A 23,458-nucleotide genomic window follows, 5' to 3' on the forward strand; every position below is an offset into this window, starting at 1 on the left:
CTCCTAGAGTCCCTACAAGTTTCACCAAATAAAAAGCCGGATATAATTTTGGACGAACACTAAACATAAATAGCAGGGAATGGAAGGTTTACTTTTACTGGCAAAGACGTCACATATACGTTGCACGTATAATCAGGTCTGCCAAGAGTTATGTGCAGATTTACTCTTCTTTTTTTTATTATTTTGTCAGTCTTCAGACTGATTGAGTACTGCCCCTCCCCCCCCCCCCCCCCCCCAGCCCCACCAGACTCAGAGCAGTAATTTTTTTCGCTGGTCGTTTTCAGCTTGAACTGTTTCATCAGGCTTAGCTTGTGTTGCAGCACTAGTACAAATATCGTTATTTAATGCCCCTATTACGCCTGTGATCTTCAGTTCGGTGTGGATTTCTTTACAAAAGCTGTTACAATTTTCCACTATTTTAATGCACTGTATTCGTTCGATGGCAATTTCATCAGGAGTTTTGTTCGCTCACTTTCCTGTAATTGAAACGAAACAAACTCCAAAACAAGCCTCCTGCAGCAATCTTGTTTGTTTACGCCTTAACAGTGTACGAGGGTCATTGGAACTTTTGTTTTCGCGTGATTTCCGACTGGTTTGATGGACCTGCAACGAACTTCTCTCCTATGTAAACAAACGTCCTCAGTTATTTGTTGAATCTCTAATCTCTGTCTTCCCCTACAGTTTCTACCGTCTATAGCTTCCTCGAGTACGATACAAGTTATTCCCTGGCGTCGTAACATACGTGCTAACATCCAGTCCGTTCTTGCAGAGAAGGTTTTACATTCGTTATTATTAATTTTATATCGTCGACTTTTCGCCAGATTTGATATACTGTACAAAGTTCTTCTCTACGTTGGTAAAGTTTGTTTGCTTTAGGCAATAAGGTACTCAGCAGAATCAAAGTGGTTGAGGTAAGTTCCGTTAAGGAAAATCCATCACTTGTCGGCCTCGATTAAGTATCTCATAACTTCCCTTATTTTCGCAGACAATAATATTGATGGTATGGAATCTCCTTGTCCGATTCAGCTTTCAGTTTATCACTGTCCTGATGAAATTTAGTGGAAGCTGTAATTCTGACAATAATATTCTTCAGCATAGTAACGTAAGATTTGTTGATTCCGGTACACTTCATTCTTCACTGAAACTGAGTCAAAATATTTGTCAAAAGCTGTAAATTTTAGCCAGACACGGTAGTTGATATTCATTGCTCTCTTCTATATCTTCATTCAAGATTTACAAATACAGGGAAACTGACGCTTTTAGACTGGCTAATACACCGCTGTCCGTGGTGAGAGAGATAGCGGAGACATAAGGCATTCACTTTAGGACCGTACGCCATTACAGTAGTAACAAAGGACCAGTGACCGTTCCCTGCGTTCGAGTACGAAACCTTTCTCCTGGGTTTGTATGTTGCAACCAGGGATACGTCGTCGCCGTTTTAATCGCACAGCTCCGAGTCACATACGATCTTGGTGTGTTTTCAGCTTTCACAGGAAAAGAAACCTTAACAATAAGCCGCCAGGATTTGATAAAAAGTCAAAGACACCGGAAAACATCGCCCTTGTGAGAGAGGTAATCTGTAGGCTTCCGAGACCATTCCCACGTAAACACGAACACCGCCTAAGGATGTGCTGACGAAGAAACAAGGTCGTGTGACTAGGGCCATTTCGGCGACTTGCGCGTCGATGGGAATGAAATGATGATGATTAGGGCAACACAACACCCAGTCTCTGAGCGGAGGAAATCTCCGATCCAGCCGTGAATCGGACCCGGGCCCTTAGGACTGACATTTTGTCGCGCTGACCACTCAGATACCGAGGGTGGACAAGGATGTGCTGTGAAACTGTGAGAAAAAAGTTCATGTATATCTACACAACATCTTGCTTCGCAAGCCACCATGACGGGCTTGGCAGAGGGTACGTTGTGCCGCAGCAAGTGATTTCATTTCGTGCTACACTCGAAAATAGAGAGAAGGAAAAGCGACTGTCTGTAGATGACTGCTTTGTTTCTGTTCTTTCGGGCACGTCTGCATGCTTTCGTACCAGTCATGATTTATTTCATCTCGTCTCCGCAGTCCTTAAGGGAGATTTATGTTGTCAGAAATTGCACATGAATTTCCCATTAGTGCTTAGTGTTTCGCAGAAGGGACATTTTCTTCATTCCAGGGATTCACACTCGATATCAAGGAGTATTTATATATCATTCGCGTGCTGATAGAACGTACCCGTGACCAGTACAGCGGCACCCCTCTAATTCTTTTCCACGTCTTCCTTTAAACTGGGGCGATCACAAATATTACAGCAATACTCAAGAAATGAGTCGCCAACTTTCCTCTACCGAGGTGTGATTTATAGATAGGTACACCTCTCTAGAATTCTGCCATTAAACCGAAGTCGACCAATCGCCTTCCTTAAAATCGAACTTAATGTACGTTTCAAAAAAATGGCTCTGAGCACTATGGGACTCAACTGCTGAGGTCATTAGTCCCCTAGAACTTAGAACTAGTTAAACCTAACTAACCTAAGGACATCACAAACATCCATGCCCGAGGCAGGATTCGAACCTGCGACCGTAGCGGTCTCGCGGTTCCAGACTGCAGCGCCTTTAACCGCACGGCCACTTCGGCCGGCGTACGTTTCATGTCTCTCTGCAACGTTACGTTAATATATTCAGTCTGCGCTACTGTGTCAAGCAGCTCACCATTAATACTGTGAGCGAACATGACAATATTACTTCTCTGCGCATCTCCAATAACTCCCATTTTTCCATTCTTACAGCAAGCTGATATTCCTCGCACGAAATGTGAATTCTGTCCAAGTCTTCAATTATCATACAGCCATTCAATGACAACTCTTTCCCATACAACACAACATCATCAGCGAAAATTTACAGACTGCTGCTCCCCTATCCGTGAGATATTTTGTGTAAATACAGAAGAAGAACGGTCCTGTGACACAACATTGGGCACTTACATCGATACCCTTGCCTGTGATGTACACCCGACGTCCAGGAAACGTGCTGCGTTCTGTTACCTAAAAAGTCTTCCAGCCGCTCATATATCTGAGGACTTATTCCGTATAGTCGATCTTTCGCCAAAAGACTGCAGCGTGGTGCTTTGTCAAATGCATTCTGGTAATATAGGAATATGGACTCAGCCTCTTGCCTTTCGTTCAGGGTACACGGTATATCGTGTGAGAGAAGGGCAAACTGAGTTTTGCACGAATGTTGCGTCCTAAGTACGTGCCTATTTGTACACAGAAGCTATTCTGTCTCAGTGAATTTTCAGTGGGGCTGTAAACCGTAATCTCCCTTCCTGCCTTCATTCCTTCCTTCCTTCCTTCCTTCTTTCCTTCCTCCTTCTTCTAGGAAATATATACGAACTAAAAATATGCTCAAGAATTCTGCCGCTTTCAGATGTTTCGATTTAAAATTCCTTCCGTATAAAATACTGGTGATTCAGCAGATTAAAGATAGGGACTTCCAACTACAAGCAGACTTCGCTGTGCGTATTCAGTTGATGTGTGCACACGATCCGAGTGCAAGAGTGTTTATGAGCGATGGGGCACATTTTCACTTAAATTGATCTGTTAAAAAGATCGGCTCTGGGACCCTGAAGATCACTGCGTAGTTCACCACCTTCACACGCCACGTGTGACTGTGAGGTTTGCTGTTAACTGTTGTGGAATAAGGGGTCGTTAATGCTTTGATGAGGTCAACGTAACCACTGACATTAAAGCCCGAACGTTGATTACACGTGATGAACACGTTCCACGGGTTCACAGCTTTGGAGACGACAGGTAAACACGAGCAGCGTTTGTTTCCGACAGGATGATGTAACACTGCACAACTCAGATGCATCCCCGTTGTGGGGAACATTTTCTTTGGACGATTCGTATCGTATTCCGGTGAAGCGCCACGGCCACAGAGATCACTACATTTATCCACCTGTGATAACTAACTGTGTGGGTGTTTCGAAAAGTATACCTACATTTACAATCGTCAAAGTTTAATAGAGTTGAAACCTGCCATTAGAGACTAATTCGGTGGATTGAACAGTAATACATGCTGGCACGACGTATGAGTAACCTCAGATAGAGAGTTGAAAGCTGCATTCGAGAAATGACGACACTTGGATGACACAGATTTTAGCATCTAATTATACAAATCAAATGGAGCTGATTTTGAATAAATTAAAAAAAAAATTCTTAAAAATGACTGCACTACCGTTCATTTGAAAACTGTTTAACTTAAGAAATTTATGTCCATTTGTGTTTACCTAGCGTGTTGTTTACATATGAACGAGCAGCGTTCAGTAAGTAATGCAACACTTTTTTTTTCTGAGAGCAGATTGGTTTTATTCAAGATTCCAGTTCACTATAATATTCCCCACTCTTTTGACCCGGGAGGTCCTGTATGTCCCCGTGGTACCTCTCTACTGGTCGACGTCGGAGCCAACGTCTTGCTCCATCAATAACCTCCACATCACCCACGCACTGCTTCTCGCGGAGTGCTCCTTCATTGGGTCAATGGTGGTCGGAAGGTGCGAGATCCGGGCTGTAGGGTGGATGAGCAGGAACAGTCCAGTCAAGTTTTCTGAGCTCCTCTCGGTCGCGCAGACTCGTGTGAGGCCTTGCGTTGTCATGGAGGAGAAGAAATTCGTTTGCATTTCTGTGGCATCGAACACGCTGAAGTCATTTCTTCAATTTTCTGACTGCAGCACAATACACTTCTGAGTTGATCGTTGCACAATTGGGGGGTATATCAAACAGAATAGCCACTTCAGTGTCCCAAAAGACCGTTGCCACGACTTTAGCAACTGACGGTGCGGCTTTGAAATTTTTATTCGGAGGAGAGGTGGTACAGCGCCACTTATGGATTGCGGTTTTGTTTCCGGTCCGAACCGGTGAGCCCATGTTTCACCATCTCTGACGATATTGACAAAAAATCGTTACGATCTGCCGTGTAGCGCGGAGGAAATTCCGCACAGATGGTCCCCCGTTGCTCTTCATGTTTAAGCGGTGAGGAAACCAACGAGCACACAAGTTTGAGTACCCCAACTGGTGCACGAGTGTGTCAGCACTACGAAAAGAGCCGTCCAGTTGAGCAGCGAGTTGTCTGACTGTTATACGTCGATCACACAATTTTGCAGGAGTTACAGCTGCGTGCGGTTATTGTCGCGCCGGACATCGGACAGGTACGCGAGACGTTGTTGCGACGATCACAGTCGCCTCGCCCGACAACTCTCAGTGCTTTTGTTGACTGCCATGTCTCCGCAGGCATTCTGCAAGCGCCTATGAATATCTAGGATACTCTGGTTTCCCGCTAGCTCTCTCTTGTATACTGGCCTCCGTTTCGAAGTCTACGCATGGCCCCCCACATCGCTGAACTTCATGAAACTATCATTTTACTATAGGGAGAAATTTTATTCTGTACATTGTCTGTATTCGAGTAAATTACTGACTGTAGGATACGTAATGTAAGCTGCAAACGGATCAAATGGTTCAAATGGCTCTGAGCACTATGGGACTCAACATCTGTGGTCATAAGTTTCCTAGAACTTAGAACTACTTAAACCTAACTAACCTAAGGATATCACACACATCCATGCCAGAGGCAGGATTCGAATCTGCGACCGTAGCAGTCGCGCGGTTCCTGACTGAGCGCCTAGAACCGCTAGACCACCGCGGCCGACGCAAACGGATCAAATGTGTATTTAATGTAACGGGATCGCCCAGTAGAGCACATTAATAACATCCGTAGGGCTTTGTTAAACTGGGAGTTCCTAGACATACAGTTACATTCAGTTCTGTTGTGGACAACAGAAGAGAAACGATTAATTATTACGACCCCGGAAGCAGTAGAGTGATTCTACGAACGAAATTGTGAGGGCCATCCTTAGGTTTTACTTGTAACAGAAGATTGAATAGCCGTGGACATCCTGCAGGCATAAACTGAGAGTTGACATGTACACCTTGTGTACATATATATGGTGTCGTCTGTATTTCGGACTTAAAACTTCTACTCCATAACTTCCTTTTGCTACAAAATCTGAAGCATCACTGGGAGAACACAGCTGACGTCCTTATTGTGTAGAACTTCAAAACTAGAGTTCCATTCGTCATTAATCACAAAATAACGAGAAGAGATTCGCCATTGTGGTCGGCTGCCATCTTTTATAGTCCGGGGCATAGAACGGAGTGGTGACTCCCAACAAACAAACAGCATGAAGGTACGTCTTTGGACATTTACTACAACTCTGAAGGGAGGAGTAATTCCAAACCAACTAAATCGGTGCAAATAACTAACTATACATATTGTAAAACCGAGTCGGCCGGAGTGGCCGTGCGGTTCTAGGCGCTACAGTCTGGAACCGAGCGACCGCTATGGTCGCAGGTTCGAATCCTGCCTCGGGCATGGATGTGTGTGATGTCCTTAGGTTAGTTAGGTTTAATTAGTTCTAAGTTCTAGGCGACTGATGACCTCAGAAGTTAAGTCGCATAGTGCTCAGAGCCATTTGAACCATTTTGTTAAACTGACATCGATTTTGGTAGAATTGAAAGGCGCTACTGGTACACACTTGTATGTGGCACCACAATAAGATTAGAATATTGATAAATTATAATGAAACTAGTATACTACAAACGATTAATGTCTCTGATAGGCTCGATAATGCGGATCGCTGACTGCGCGACCGCAGAGCCAAAGACACTGTTTTATTGGGGTAAAGATCGCTGGGCGCACAGTTGTACGTAGCTGTGTGTAAGGGAAAGACGACGGAGTAGGCAGTTTTTGTGGTGCGCTGTCTGAAGTCACCAATAGTTATTTTAATTTAGGTACGGCAATGTTGTTGAACGTGAAAGCAGAAGTCTTCATGTAAGCAAGGTAAAGATTTAAATACTTCTGATTTCTGTTTTTGTACGCGTGTTAGTATAGATGAGTTTGTTGATAATTTGTAATTGTTGAGTAACCTCAGAATGTACGTAAACGGTTTTGAGAAAAAGATATATTCTCTTTCGCCGCGCTCAACCTGACGCCGATAACTGGACTCTCTGCATACCTGAAGAACTTGCCAATAAGTTAATCTCGTATACACACTTTGGTTACGCCCATTTGATACTAGGACAGAACTGTTACAACATGGAAAAGCGTATTCGACGTGTCTTGGCGACTTGCAAAATTTGTGAAGAAGCTAAGTCTTCTATAATATCTCACATTGCCCCTCTGTACCCCATTGTACCCATGAAATTAAGACATATGGCAGCTTTAGATCTATTTGGTCCCATTCCATGAACTAATGAAGGTTTCTGTTATATTTTTGTTGCTGTGGAACTGAACCTCGAAATTTGTATCTTTCACTCCGCTACGAAAAGCCACTGCTACAACTAATGCTTTTAGTAAACATTGTTTGCCCCATGTCGGACATATTCAGAAGATAATCTCCGACAATCGACCGCAATCTCGATCAGTGAGATGAAAATGCACATTGCAAGCTAGAAATATTACACTCATTTTTATTTCCAGACAGCATGCTTCTTCCAACCCATCAAAGCGCTTCATGAAAGAGATTTGAAAACCTTATCGTATCTATTGTCACATAAAACGTATTGATTGGGACAAGCACATTTCAGATTTTCAGGAGGTCATCTATTAAATACCAAACGACTCCTCCGAGCCATCCCCGCATCTTGTGTTAAAAGATATACATCCACTTAATGAAATTCGTGAAATTGATCCATATGCTCCTACTACAAGAAGATTACGTCACCATGAAGTTATAGACATGGCACTTGACAATATAAAGCGTCCAGAACAGCGCCGCAAGCGGCAACAACAACAGGTGAGTAACCTCCAGGAACTTCGCATACGACAAAAAGTATTGATACATACTCACTAGCTATCCAATAGAGGAGAGCGTCGTTGTCGTAAATTTGAACTTTTAGGATACGTAATATTCCCCATCAAAGTGTGGTTCACATTGAAACTTCACGAACGAGAAAATCGCGAGGCAGTCATCACACCAAGAACGTGAAGCATTTTATGGAATAAATTTTACTTTCGTTTATTTCACGTGGATTGACAGAATTTTTGATGATGACATACCGGTACAATAAGCCTTTATTTTTTCGCCGTTCAGTTTTGTATAAATGTTTTGCTATTTTTCAGTAAATATGCCATTTGCCAAATTTTTTACAGATGTACGTATTTATATTGCCAGCTTTTATATATGCTTATTCTGATTTACATATGAGTGTACATAATAACGTGACGCAACTCAGATCTTTTTACCTGACACATTTCCCATGCTTGTACAAATTCTGTTAATACCTGGTTTTCACGTTTCCTTGATTATTCAGCATCTCATTAGGGGCGACGTGTCCTTTAGGGAGAATCTTGCAGGTCCCTTGTCTTACCATATGCTTTGGCCTTGCACATTTTTCTGTTTTCATACGCAAGTGCGAGAAAACAACTGAAAGAGACACCATTTATTTTGACATGTATCCAGCGGATCACATGCCTTTGGTGGTCTGAACGCTGTAAACTGTATCTCAAACCTTTTTCATAATAAGGATTCGTGTCCTTTTGTATATTACCTCTCTATATCTAATGTTCATTTATTTCAGATGCTATTTTGTCTTTACTGGTACCATGAAATGTGCCATTGTTTGATGCTATGCTACTCCACTTTGCCAGTATTGCACACCTCAGGCAAGATAGTATTATTAATGACATTTATGCTAATGCCTGATGAATTACCAGTACATTTTTTTGTTAGGTCAGTCACTCTTTGCACTTTATAATGTTATCCTGTAAGATTTATGCCCAGTCTTGTGCTCTATTTTGCTATATTTCTCCTGTACTTGATGATGTCACTAGTTTATTTGTTTTCACCTATGTGGATTTACGAAATCAATGTACCCTGTAACTCATGTCCATAACATGTACTACAAGTCCCATCGTATTCAACCGAAACATTATGATCATAAATAGAAGCACGTGAAAGTGCAGGAAATGCAGTACATAGAGCATGACATAAACAACTTATATGGACTACGAAACACCATTGACCCAAATCACACAGTTTACTGCCGTACCTTTTATAAACATTTTCATCTTGGTGTACTAGGTAAATTAGGCAGATTGCCTATACAAATTTAGGAATAAAGATTTTTTTTGATTTTGTATTGTATATAAGAGTATTGTTAAATTATTTACTGAGCGTTCATGCCCTGAGCTGCACCAATTTTTTGAGTAATGATGGCATGTTGATGTTTAATGAGTGTTACGACATAAGCTACACTCCAATAATGAGGATTATATTGATATTGATGATTTTTCTATAAAGGTATTATATGATGTTAGTATATACTTTGTGTATACTGTGTCCTTTATTGAAAAATCTGTCTAGCCTTGTGACACATAATTGGAGGTTTTCGTGGGAGACTGTCATAGAAGCTTTACCCCAAAAAACATTTTTTTTCACCATTCCTTTAAGATTGCTTAAGATACTGCCTTCTTGTGTTAGCATGCATAACTACCTCCACTTTTGTTTCCAGGTTAGTAATCAAATTTACAGGTTCCACTATTTCTGCTGTATATTTATCTCCTGATTTCTTGGAATATGTTACCTTTGTCAAGGGATTAAGGTATATTGGTCTTAGTCCTCCTGTCTTTATGCTTGCATATACTACAATCACATTTTTTCGTTACTTTTGCCATAGCAGTTCCTGACTCAGGCGATTAACTGTTAATTTTTTTCTTTACAAATAAAGTGCACTGCCCTCGCGATCATTCCCATGTCCTTCCCCGAAGGTTCGCGTATTGTCAGAGATATAGGTCCTTTAATAGATAGTTTTATGAAGCCCTGAGGGTGCTATATGACCTATAATTATTGTGTCTTTGCTCACATGGTACCATACTTTGATTGTATGATTCTATTTGTCTAATAAGTACTCATACAGGCCCTACAGAGCTGTACTTTTATATAATATTGCTATTTCCAACCTATAAATATTGTGTCGTTTCTCACATGGTACCATACTTTGATTCTATGATTCTGTTTGTCTAATAAGTATTCATATAGGCCCTACAGAGCTGTACTTTTATATAATATTGCTATTTATGCACTTTGTTTCATCTGGAGTTACGTATTCTTATTATGAACTATTCATAGACCTCTGAGTGCCATATAAAGTTATAGGTAACTGATGTTTTATGATACTTTCTCTGCTTTGATGTTTATGCTACGTAAAACTAGGCCACCTTGAGCCATAAACATGTTTCCTGTCACCTTTTAGTTATTAAGGCCAGCTATTACTTCATGTAAAACTAGGGCACTTGGAGCCCAAATCATTTTTATAGCTGCTAAGATCAGCATCTAAGTATGTAGAAAGGCCCCTTGACGCCTCTGACTGCCTTTTTTCTATTCAATTGTTTCAGTTATTAAGATCTGCATCTATTCTAAGTACCACACCACCTGGAGCCATTCAATTCTTGATTGTCCTGTTCCGTTTCTTATGTAACTGTAGCACAATATTGCTTATAGAAGGCCACTGAGAGCCACAGTATAATGTTATGAACCAGTGGCGTTCTCTGTAATGTTTGGTTATCCTACGTCCAATTGGCAGCCTGATGCCACACTTGTTGATGTTATATTATTCAGAGTTCATTTTCCCTTTTGCCTGTTCACTCTGATGTAAAGCACTGTTACTTCGTCCAGTCTGTAATTTCATTAGGATAATTTACCTTCTCTGATCAGATAAATTACTCTATGTTGACATAGGTGGAAATGGTCTTGTTCCACTACCTTACCTTTGCTACTTCTTTGTACCTTCCATTATCCAGTCTCCTACCTCTGTTCATGGTCTTCATAGTTCAACATAAGTGACTATGTATGTTGTTTGAATGTCAGAAGAGCAGTGATGATGATGGTCATCTCGTTACTGATATTATGGTAATCGCCAGCTACGGTTATTAACAATCTGTTGCCAAGTACCTCTTGTATCTCTGCACGTGACTGAGGAAAATAATATAGAGTTCAGATGCATTGGTCCACTAAATGCAAGCGACATTTGTCACTACTAAGTTGTTGAACCTGCGCAGAACAGAAAGAAATGGACTTCATGATGCAGTCACTTCAACATGCTCATACGCTTCAGCCATGACTCTTTCTTTAACTTTCCCAATCCTATGTCATTTGTTAACATCACGACATCGCCTGCAACGCTTCTCCTGGGCTCCTGACCATATCGGTTGGACCCTAGGCGACTGGAGAACCGTAGCCTGGTCGGATGACTCCTTATTTTAGTCGGTAAGAGCGGATGACAGGGTTCAAGTGTGGCGCAGACCAGATGAAGCCATGGATCAAAGTCATCAGCAAGACACTGAGCAAGATGGTGGTGCCTCCATAGTGACGAGTGCTGTGTATATGAAATGAACTGGGTCCTGGTTAAGTTCAGCTGCTTTGAGACCATTTTCAGCCAATCATGGACTTCGTACTCTCAAATAACGATCCGCCAAGTCACCGGGCCACAATTGTTCGATATTGGTTTGAAGAACATTCTCGGCAATTCGAGCGAATGACTTGACCACCCAGACCGCGTGACATGAAACGCATCGAACATTTATGGGACATATTCGAGAGATCAGTTTGTGCGAAAAATCCTGCACTGGCTACACTTTCTCAACTACGGACGGCTATAGAGACAGCATTGCTCTATATTTCGGCAGGGGACTTCCAGCGAGTTATTGAGTCCATGCCACGTTAAGCTACGGCATTATGCCTGGTAAAAGGGGGCTCAACACGATATTAAGAGAGATATCCCATCATTTTTCTCACCTGAGTGGAATGTTTTATTACTTCAATACAGAAAAAGAAAATTCGGGAAAATAGCGGCTTAAAGCGATGGGGAGCGTGGCTTACAGAGACGGAGATGAAGATGTTGCCGAAGGCGCCGGCGGGCAGCACGCTGGTGGAAAACTCTGCGGGCGGCGGCGGGAAGACGGAGAGCGCCCCCGGGTAGGCGCCGCCCCCGGCCGCCCCCGCGCACGCCCCCGGCTCGCCTGCCCCCGGCAGGCTGGGGTGGCTCTCGATGGTGATGTGCACCGGCGGCGGCACCGCCTCCATGCCGCCGCACGCCACCTGCTGTGGGGCACCGCACATGTAACTCACAGTCATGCTCTCCACTAATGATGCGTTGATTGTTGCACTGTGTTACCCTTGTCGACGGAGCATCGAACGTTATTATGGATGGGCCACCTACAGAATACGTGTAACACCATACTCGGATATTGCAAAAAAAATAATTATTTTCAATATATATTGAACACTATCTTATGAATTTCATTATAATAAGCACATAAGCTATACAAATTCTCTGTTAACGAAATATTTAAAAAAATAAAGACATAAGTCATCGGCCAAATCAAGGGCACTAGTTTCCTTCGTTGGGCCAAGGACAGCTCCCGTGAATGGGCGGTAGCTGATAAATACTAAACACATTTAAATAAGTGACAATGTAGTCAACGTCTTTTTTATTTTTAAGATTTTTTTTTTACCATCTGAAACCGAAAAAAAACTGTATTTGGGATCAGGGAAGCTGAAAGTAGAAATATCGACTAGGAAAATAGAAAAATTGAAAGAAAAACATTTGACTGATTATCAAAACACTTACAAACTGTTAGAAAACATTTAATAAAAACCATTACTTAAATTGCTTCATTGTCGCCTACTTAGACAAAATTTGAGTTAGTTAATTCAAAGTAACTCGCACTGTTTCGCTTAACGGCACGTAGTCTCCGAGCAAAGAACATAATTTTATATTGTGAATATGACTAAATAGTGTGAACTGCTCGTACTCTCCAATGATGGCTGCAGAAATTTTATCACTCTCTTACGATATCGCTACGGCTTTTCACTTATTAATACTAGTTACTTACAAGAATATAGTACAAATTTAATTTTTTTTCACTGTTGCTTTGTGTCGTCGTGGAACATCTCACCCCAAAGATGACGAATCTTTGGCAGCACGAGTTACGCTTTATGTCCGCTTACATGCCCCTATTGTCAACATCGGCAGAGAAATCGAGCCGGCCCACCTTCGGTGATGGCCCATCGACAGTAACTATAACCTAAACCATGTCCTTTTCAGAGGAACCACCTCGCAATCGGCTTAGCGATTACGGTTAACAACATTACACCTTAAGGATAACCGACATGGATCTGAACCGCCATCATTCTAATACCTATCCAGTGTCTTTACCACAGCGTCTCGGCGCTTGGTTCATGGACAGGAAGTGAAAAAAGTAACTCATGATAAACACTGAATCAGTATTCTGGATTAAGTGAGAAAACTCTCCGCAAAATCCAATTTAATAATGACATCTGACGCTAATGACGGTCATAGATCCGTCAGTTGAGGTGACACGTTAGTTTTGTTCCTAATTAATGGCCGTATCCTTAAGGAATATTTCCCCTATCCCTTGCATCCCCATACTTATTGATAGTGAGACAGTACATTCTTCTACAAGTATTCATCACGACCTTTCTCACAAAATTTTAGCGACTTTCCTAACAAGGGAACCTCCCCATCGCACCCCCGTCAGGTTTAGTTATAAGTTGACGCAGTGGATAGGCCTTGAAAAACTGTACAGAGATCAATCGAGAAAACAGGAAGAAGTTGTGTGGAACTATGAAAAAAATAGCAAAATATACAAACTGAGTAGTCCATGCGCAACATATGCTACATCAAGAACAGCGCGAGGTCAGGAGCGCCGTGGTCCCCTGGTTAGCGTGAGCAGCTGTGGAACAAGAGGTCCTTGGTTCAAATCTTCCCATGAGTGAAAGGTTTAATTTTTTATTTTCAGACAATTATTACCTGTCCGTCCGATGCGATCACATTTTTGGGAGTGATTATCACATCCACAAGAAAACCTAAATCGGGCAAGGTAGAAGAATCTTTTTACCCATTCGCCAAGTTTACAAGTTAGGTGGGTCGACAGCATATTCCTGTCATGTGACGCACATGCCGCCACCAGTGTCGTATAGAATATATCAGACGTGTTTTCCTGTGGAGGAATCGGTTGACCTATGACCTTGCGATCAAATGTTTTCGGTTCCCATTGGAGAGGCACGTCCTTTCGTCTACTAATCGCTCGGTTTTGCGGTGCGGTCGCAAAACACAGACACTAAACTTATTACAGTTAACAGAGACGTCAATGAACGAACGGACGGATCATAACTTTGCGAAAATAAAGAAAGAAAACTTTTCACTCGAGGGAAGACTTGAACCAAGGACCTCTCGTCCCGCAGCTCCTCACGTTAACCACGGGACCACGGCGCTCCTGAGCTCACCCTGTACTTGATGTTGCCTGTCTTGCCCATGGACTATTCAGTTTGCATATTTTGCTTATTTTTTCCATAGTTCCACATAATTTCTTCCTGTTTTCTCGTTTCATCTGTGTTCAGTTATTCAAGGCCTATCCACTGTGCCAGCTTATAACTAAATCTGAGGGGGTTGCGATGGGGAGGTTCCCTTGTAAGTTGCTTAAGGCAAATGCTGGATTGGTTCCTTCGAAAGAGCACAGTCGCTTTCCTTCACCACCCTTCCCTAACCCGAGCTTGTGCTCCGTCTGTTACAACCCTGTTGGGAACGGGATGTTAAACACTAATGTCCTCCTCCCGCTACAAAATCTTAGGGGGCCAGAAAGTAATGTCTCTTTTATACAATTGATGTAGACAGATAAATTGTTAGCATGTTCTTGACTGAATTTTCTCAAGTTAAGTACTCAGACGAAGCAATCTGTATACTTGATAAAAAAACTTTCTAGCGTAAACGTTTGCATATTTTTGACAACCCATTCCAACAGATATAACAGTCATCTTTTGGTCTTCAAAAGAATTTATTGTTACAAAACGTTTTCATTGTGAGTTAGAACCTCACATAGCGTAGTCACTATGGCCGATAAAATGTGTCACTTTTGTGTAATGTGCTGAATTTTCAAAATTTTTTTCAGGAACAATTCATGTCATCTTGGTTAGAGAAAGTTTTTAACAAGATTTTATTTTTGATAATTCTCGTTATCAACAACCTTTTGCATTTAGTATCGAAATTTTCAATGCCGTATCAATAAAAATCAACTAGTTTTTTACCAAAATGTTTGAACATGGCATTTTGAACACCGTCCAAATTCATCAGTAAACACTTCCGGGCTAAGTTGCCGTGGTCGATCTGTAGAACTTCTTCTCCCTGACGTTTCGTTCTCAACTACGGAGCTCCTAGCAGCCACAGTCGTTGACTCACCTCGGAAGATGTTCTCCGTAGTTGAGAACGAAACGTCAGGGAGAAGAAGTTCTACAGATCGACCACGGCAACTTAGCCCGGAAGTGTTTACTGATGAAGACGCCGGCCGTGAAAGCTTACATGGAATGAACCGTCTAAATTGTCAAAGTTTTGGCAATTAGAAAATGTTGTAGCGACCGAAATAAATGGAAAACCCATGGTACAATATCGGGCAAATACGGTGGGCGATGCAATACTTCCCACCCTTTCATTAATTTTTTCCAGGTTTCGTCTTGCGCCGTGCGGCTTGCATTATTTTGTTGCAGAATAACAACTTTACTGTTATGAAACTTCCTGGCAGATTAAAACTGTGTGCCGGACCGAGACTCGAAATCGGGACCTTTGCCTTTCGCGGGCAAGTCCTCTACCAACTGAGCTACCCAAGCACGACTCACGCCCCGTCCTCACAGATTTACTTCTGACAGTATTTCGTCTCCTACCTTCCAAAGGAAGACGATATATTCGTCATATTTATTTCGAGTCAATGCACCTTTATACCGTGGCTTGGTGACAGTCGTTTGTCGGTTGTAATATAAATGCTGCTCGCACATTTCTTGGTGACAGGGAGATTCCTTGTAACCAAGGTCCCGACGAAAATCATTGCCTGCAAGTAGGAAACGCAGTTTATGTAGCTGGAACAAGTAGAATCTGGAGGGTCTTAAGAATTTAAATCAATATAGCATCTAGTGATATTAACAAATGCAAAACTTTCTCAACCTCAGTCACTCATTTGAATAACTCACTCAACTAGAAACGATAAAAGTACAGGTCAGCTGGAGCCTTGCACGAAAGATTGCAGAGTGCTCTTTCTGGAGTCATAGAGTGTCAAGATGAGATGCCTGATTAGATGTTCCTACTTCTAGATCGTAGCTTTCTAATGTTTGCCACCAGCATCCTGTCCATACTCTGCCGTTACCAGAGTAACAGGCACTCTGACTCTCACATACGCTACACCTACACTGTCCTCCAAGAGACACCCTGAGAAAATCTTCCTCTATGAGGAACCGTTAAATATATGTTTGTTGAACCTAAATATTTTGTCATACTGTTTACGCTTATTTTAAATTTCAATACATATTGTCGATGATAATTTTCATAACCTCATTCTGTGTAACGTTTCTGTCATTTTTCTTTCAGAATTGTGTACTCACCGTCGCATGTTTTAATTGGTTTGTTGTAACTTGCCTGATAAATCAATCCTTCAATCAAGAAGAAACCTAACACATATAAGTTGTTCTAAATTTTTAAGAATAAAAGTGCATTCACATAACTCTATCAAAACGTTTGGCATCTACAGCGTGTACACAGGCAGTAACACTTCTAACATCGATTTACTGTTACTATTGCTACAATAATTTTAATACCTATCATTTTGTAACACAGGGTGTCCCACATGTGTCAACTACATCAGAAAATTTGTGTCCAGAAGCAACGCAAAAATGTATAATTTAAATATTAGTTAGTCACAAGGGTGACAGTAACCAGCGTGGTTGCATTCCTTGTAACTTTTTCGTTACGAACATATATATTACTAGGATAGCGTCCTGTATTTTTAATTCGGCAAAACATTTCCCATTTTTAAGACTGTTTAAGGACATACAATAGCATAAAGTTCAGATGAACATGACTTTATTGAAAACTGTAAGACAGACTTCACTTTGTCTGTTAAGTAATAGCACACAACTCAGGTACCATGGGGAACGTAACTCGTCCTCTTGCTGGAGTTGATGATAAACAAATGGAAACACAATGAAAATACAGAATTGTCATTCAGTTAACGGTCTTCAGCTGAAGAGTTAAATTAGTACTTGAGAAGTGAATCCAACGCCTTATTTGCAATATTGCATATTATATGTAAATAAAATAATTATAATTCCCAAAAATAAATGCTAATATAGATGGAATAACAAATGACTGAAACTATTTGAGCAAAAACTAAAATACTAAATTAACTCAGAATAATCTAATTCGATTTTAATAAACCTACACACTGAACAGGAAGTACAATGAAAAAGCTTACAGTAATTCAGAATTACAACGGTTGCATTATCGCAAGTCGAAGGAATGTCAGTTGCATTCTATGTCAGTGCATTATTATTTACAGAGAGCGTAAGCGGCTTTCTTTAGCAGACAGTCCAATTTTAATCCACAGAACAACCGGTACTGCAGTGCACGTAAACATAGTTTCTTATGATGTGGTGTACTTGGGCATAGCGTGTTGGAAACAGGGAATATTCTTCTATCGAGCAACGACATACAGAAGATAGCTCTGTGAGAGGTCCGCACTTTGTAATAATGGAGAAATGGTTTAATCGTAGTTCAGGTATGTCTCCAGAATGAATCTTCCTCTCTTCAATGAAGTATGTGCTGTTTGAAAATCTTCTGGAACATTAAAACTGTAAGCCCGTCAAAATGAGAGGGAGAGTTACTGGAGGAACTGAAACTGTGAATTGTCAGTCTTTCTTGGGCCTGAACAGCTCAGTCGGTAAGAATATTTCTCACAAAAGATAACGTTCCCAATTCGAACTCAGGCCTAGCACGGAGTTCAACTGTTTCAGGAACTTAAAAACGAGCTGAGAGTGAATTATTTAGCGTAGTCCTTAGGCGTTTGATTCCAAGAGGAGATACTAAGTCAAAATTTCGAAATAGTCATGTCAGCTTTCAGATTTCTGTTCTCCTACACGGTATTGAATACCTTACGTTCACTTAACGGGTATTTCTTTCATACATGAACGGTTCAGTGTAGCTTCTATGGTATTTTTCATCCGTTGTGGAAAATGACTAGCTAATTTTTCATTTCCATTTCAATTGTATACTGTGGAAGTATCTGAAGTTGATAAACACAGTAATTGCTTGGACGACCTTGTAACTAACAGATATCAAGCAATTATTGTACGAAACTTCTTGACACATTAAGACTGCGTACCGGACCGAGACTCCAAATTGGGATTTCTGCCTTTCGCGGGAAAGTGCTCTACCTCCTGAGCTAACCATGGACGAGCCATGACCCGTCCTCCACCTTTACTTACGCCAGGTAGGAGACGAGGTATTGCCGGAACTGAAACTGTGAGGACGAGACGTCACTCGAACTTGGGTAGCTCAGGACGTAGAGCATTTGCCCGCGGAAGGCAAAGGTTCCGAGTTCTAGTTTCCGTCTGCCAGAATGTTTCACATTAGCGCACACTCAGCTGCTGACTGAAAATTTGTTTCCGGAATCCATGTGGGAAGATGAAGGATCATTAACGCCCAAATACCAAAACATTGATCCCAGGGAGAATAGATAAGTTATTAGATGTTCAAACACCGAACACGCAAATAACACCACCAAATAAAGAACAAATAAATAAACCAACCAACGTGTCTACCATGCAATGAAACCGCCGTTCAGTGCGGGTTTTGGAAAAAAGATACATATATTTAAAGGTTCGTGGGATTCTTACTTGCTCAGTCGCACTACAGGAAAGTACAGTTTTCGGGAAATGATTTTGACCAGATTCTGGAAAAATGCATTCCGTACCGTAGAGTAGGTGTGTTGAAAATCGTGCACAGGTATGAAGACCAGGGTAGAAGCATCAGATGAGCATGAATCAAGCTGTTGAGCAGGCGAGCAGTTGTCAAGCGTACTCAATCTCCAGGAACGATGCCGTTTCTTAAATCATCAACGCATACAGACACAAATGTAACAGAACTCTTCAAAAATGCACATTTACGACACACACTGGAAACTAATGAGAATGTGTCCAAGCACAGCACCGCATGCGAAAAACCAATTTAATATTGAATTTGTTTTATAATAACGTTTACATAGGCAATCTAGCGTAAAATGAGGTGCTGTGACTAAATTAAAATTTTAATACACTGTTAAAAGAGGGATATTTTAAACATGCGTTTTATTGTGTGTGTTATGAAAAATTTTCATATAAAATGGCAAGAAAGACTGGCGCATATGGGGAAAATAGAGCAATTAAAGTCACGAATTTTGTGCTCCAATGATTCCACCCTCGAGACAACGCAACAGTTTCTTACAGTGCTAACTGAATATCGAAAAAAATACTTTTTAACCAAAATTTCATTTCTCCGTATTGAAACGTGTGATAATTACCATCTTTTAAGGAAAGCTCTTATATTTCCTATATAACTTGGTTACATATATATGAAGTACTCAAACATAGGGGATTTCATGATTTTCTTAATGCCCATCAGGTTATTTTAGAATGATATTACTTTCTACAGTGCAGAGTGTACTGATAGGTATTTCTCGGCGCACTGAAACGGTTTTCCAGACTGCGACTCGAAACCGGAATCTTAGCCTTTCGAGGACAAATGCCCTTATCCACTGTGACTATCTAGAAGACAGAATGCCTTCCGTCGTCGTCTGTAAAATTAATTTTCGGATTTTCAGTTCTAAAGGACAGCTACAGTAACCTATTAATTTATTAATCTAGGAGAAGTATTTACCAGGTAACTGGATTAACGACGGAAAATACCCACCGTGGTACTAGATGTTGAGGAAGTAAAGGCAGTTGCACACTCAGTTCAAAACAAAATGCGAAAATGACAAGTCGTTGAACAGTCTGGTGTGGAAGTATAAGATAGCAAAAGGTAATCTGAAGTTTTAAATTTCGCCTTTGAGTAACCAGTCACACAGGAGAATCTTACGAGCATACCGTTGTTTCACCGTCTTGCAGACTCCCGTATGGGCGACGTAGTAATAAGCATCTCTGGCACAGAGGAACAAAGGAAGGAGTTAGAAACAAATACTTCACAAGGTCCGGATGGAATCTCCAATTTTACAAAGAGTACTCTAAGGCATTGACCCCTTACTTGGATTGGATTCTTATTTCAACATAATAAATTTTCTTGAGACGGGAAAGCTTCTATCCACGAATCAGCACTGTTTTAGAAAGCCTCGCCAGTGTGAAACTCAGCTTGTCCTTTTGTCATATGATATTCTGCGAAATATAGATGAAGAACAAGAGGCAGATCCCATATTTCTAGATTTCTGAAAAACAATTTACACGGTGCTCCACTGTAGACAGTTAATGAGGGTACGGGCATATGGACTAGGTACCCGGATACGTGAGTGACTCGAAGACTTCTTGAATAACAGAAACCAGTACGTTTTCATCGATGTCGAGTATTCATCAGAGACAAGAGTATTGTCACATGTGCCCCGGGGAGGGATGATAGGACCGCTGTAATTTACTATATATATAAGTGTTCTGGTAGACATGGTTAATAGCAATGTGCAGCTATTTCCTGATGGTGCTATGGTGTACGGGAATTATAGAACTTCTGGGGAATTTTGTAGATGAGACGTGAAAATTTCGTTAACTTCTCCTTTTTTCAGAAATTCTTGTTGACAGACTGAGCAACTATACATCAGCACCATACAACTTTCTAAAAAAAATCGTCTTTTATCTGGTACTGATACAACATGAGCTTTGAATCTGTACATAGTTTACAGCGTCCCCACCTACAGTCTAAGTATATTTCTATGTAGATGACACCATCCCGGAGTTTAATGTCATTAATTGCATACAGGCGCAAGCAGGTGATGCAAGGCATGTTGGACTAGTATTCAATTAAGTGAAAAACGGCATAGGAAAACGCGGAGTCTAGAAGGTCACACTTTGACAGTGAAGGATATGAAGTTGGTAATGTCAAGAAGATTCACGTTCCTCGACGAAATAGAAATTTGAAGTAATAATGTGGAGGCGGAACAGGTAGCGCGAGGAAAGTCTGCAGAGTGTAAATGTTTGCATTACATATCATTTACATTAATACAGTGCTGTTTACAAAACGAAAAATGAGAATTCGTGTATTACTAAGGAAACCGATAATACGACACGAGTCAAAGATTTCTAACACAAGTCAAAGATTTGGACACTAAGCAAGGAAATGGAGAGGAAAACGATGTAATTCATATAGTCTGGAAGAAATGGAATTTGTTAGTACAGGACAAGGTAGGAGAAAGAGATACGAGAGTTATAAAATAAAGCAGATCTAGTAGCAATTACTAAGGCCAGGTGGATATAGATGCTAGGATACAACACACTTAAATAAGGAGGCTGAATCCATTAAAAATATTTCTAATGGGAAAGGGATCACTAGGAAAACTTAAACATCCTTAGGATGACAGGTAGAGGAAAAACATGTAGCGCTGAAGGAGGAAGAAGGCATAGCATAAGACAGAGAAAAGTATAGGAATCTTAGCCAAGATTAGACAGAGTGGATAAGTATTAAGTTAATATATCGACTTTATTTAATCTGTTTTTTAAGACACTTCCTAGCGCGTCGAGAACTTTTGTTGAACGAATAAATTATTTCTTTCCATTCCGAAACTGCCAATGGAAGTATCTGAAAAGTTAACACTAGAAACACTTTGAAAGATTGTGCCCTACCGACATTGTAGACACGTGGGGCTGCTATGGAGTGATCGGAACATTTTTCAGAAAAAGCCAGAGTCTAAAATTCGTGCTCTGGTACAGGTTTCTTTGAATTTACGAATGGTTCATTACAGCGAACGGCTTTCATTGAGTTAAGGATTTATTCTAGAAATTTTACCGTATTTTTGTCAGCAGAACCTCCGTATTCTGTGCGAGAGTAGGTTTTGGCTAACGTTGTTAAATTCACTATAAAAGTTTGCAACATCTCGGACCCTCTGGCCTCTTCATACACTTATTAACGGCCATCAAATGAGCCTCTCTTCATTTGTAAAATCTGTATTAGCGTATACACAAATTGATGTCATACACTATCGTATTACACAGTCATGCAAAGTAGATACTCGGACTCTGTGTACCTTCGTGCAAATGATCGCGAGTAGGATGCATGCATATCTTAATTCTGTTCATTTCTCATAAGAGACGAATTGGAATTTTTGGCTGTGAGGAACCCAACCGCTCACAACGCAGGTGAGGGGACATACGGTCACTCGGAGTTGCGGACAGAGTTCCGATTCCTGGCTGACGGCTTTCTCTTTTGATGTCGGGATTCATGGGCCAGAGCGACGGACACTCGCTATTTTTACAATGGCTGGGAGCAGTTTTTTCGCTAAAGCCTTCTGTTTTGCGCAGGAATGCACCAGGTCGGTGCCAAAGCTTGCTATTGTCTGCGACGTTACGGGGAAATGGTTGCCGAGCTCCACGGGATAACCGACAGAACTGCGCCACACAACGCACCCCAATTATCATATTCCTTTGGCACTCATCGCCAGGATGATTCCCCCTGAAAAGTCCTGGCAAAGGCTATTATAGGCTGCTCGACTGTTACATCACCACACGTCTGCAGTCAACATCGGGAATTACAGGGGAGGAATGGTACTGGCGCCTAGGTTAATGGACTATAGGTAGTGAGAGTCTAGACGAATTTATTGTTAAGGTCGAAATTACGAAAGCTTTGCTTCTCGGCGACGACTGGCCGAGTTCTTGACAAGAGGAGTAGTCGTTTTCTGGGCGCGAGGCAGGAGATAAAGAGACTTGGTTCCTGGCCGCTGGAAGATTCGGTCGCGTACTCTGCCGCCCTCGCTGCAGAATAATTTCATTCGCAGTTTCACTTGTGCGACCATCCGGACAAACAGTTTTTTTCGCTCTCGTGCCTCGATCGGTCTTCAGGGCCGAGTCCCATCTCCATCAGCCGTCAGCAGCAAGCGGCCTTTCGCCGTAGTGTCGATAACTTACGCAGCTCCGGCGTAAATGGTTTCAGTTGATTTATCAGCAACAGGCTCTGTAGAGCCACTTTGTCTCCTTAGGTGATATCGTGGTACTGCACCCGATTACCCACTTGTATATCGAATTATACCTTTCACCTGTTCTCTTAGTCCGCTCCCGGTAGGTGAGTGGTCAGCGCGACAGATTGTCAATCCTAATACCCCGGGTTTTTCCCACGCCCGGGTTCCCGGGTTCGATTCCCGGCGGGGTCAGGGATTTTCTCTGCCTCGTGATGGCTGGGTGTTGTATGCTGTCCTTAGGTTAGTTAGGTTTAAGTAGTTCTAAGTTCTAGGGGACTGATGACCATAGATGTTAAGTCCCATAGTGCTCAGAGCCATTTGAACCATTTGAACCAACCGGGTTAGATTCCCGGCTGGGTCGGAGATTTTCTCCGCTCAGGGATTTGGT

The 23,458-nt window shown here is 41.5% G+C and overlaps 1 protein-coding gene across 1 annotated transcript in view; it reads right to left on the reverse strand.

Annotated features, from left to right (window-relative positions):
• LOC126198773 (leucine-rich repeat-containing protein 24-like) overlaps nt 1–23,458 on the reverse strand; it is a 188,861-nt gene that overhangs the window by 24,273 nt on the left and 141,130 nt on the right. Inside the window, exon 7 of the mRNA XM_049935333.1 lies at nt 11,921–12,118. Coding sequence (XP_049791290.1) covers nt 11,921–12,118 — 198 coding nt within the window. The remainder of the gene's footprint in view (nt 1–11,920; nt 12,119–23,458) is intronic.

Source organism: Schistocerca nitens, chromosome 8, assembly GCF_023898315.1.
Source record: "Schistocerca nitens isolate TAMUIC-IGC-003100 chromosome 8, iqSchNite1.1, whole genome shotgun sequence".
Lineage (NCBI taxonomy): Eukaryota > Metazoa > Arthropoda > Insecta > Orthoptera > Acrididae > Schistocerca > Schistocerca nitens.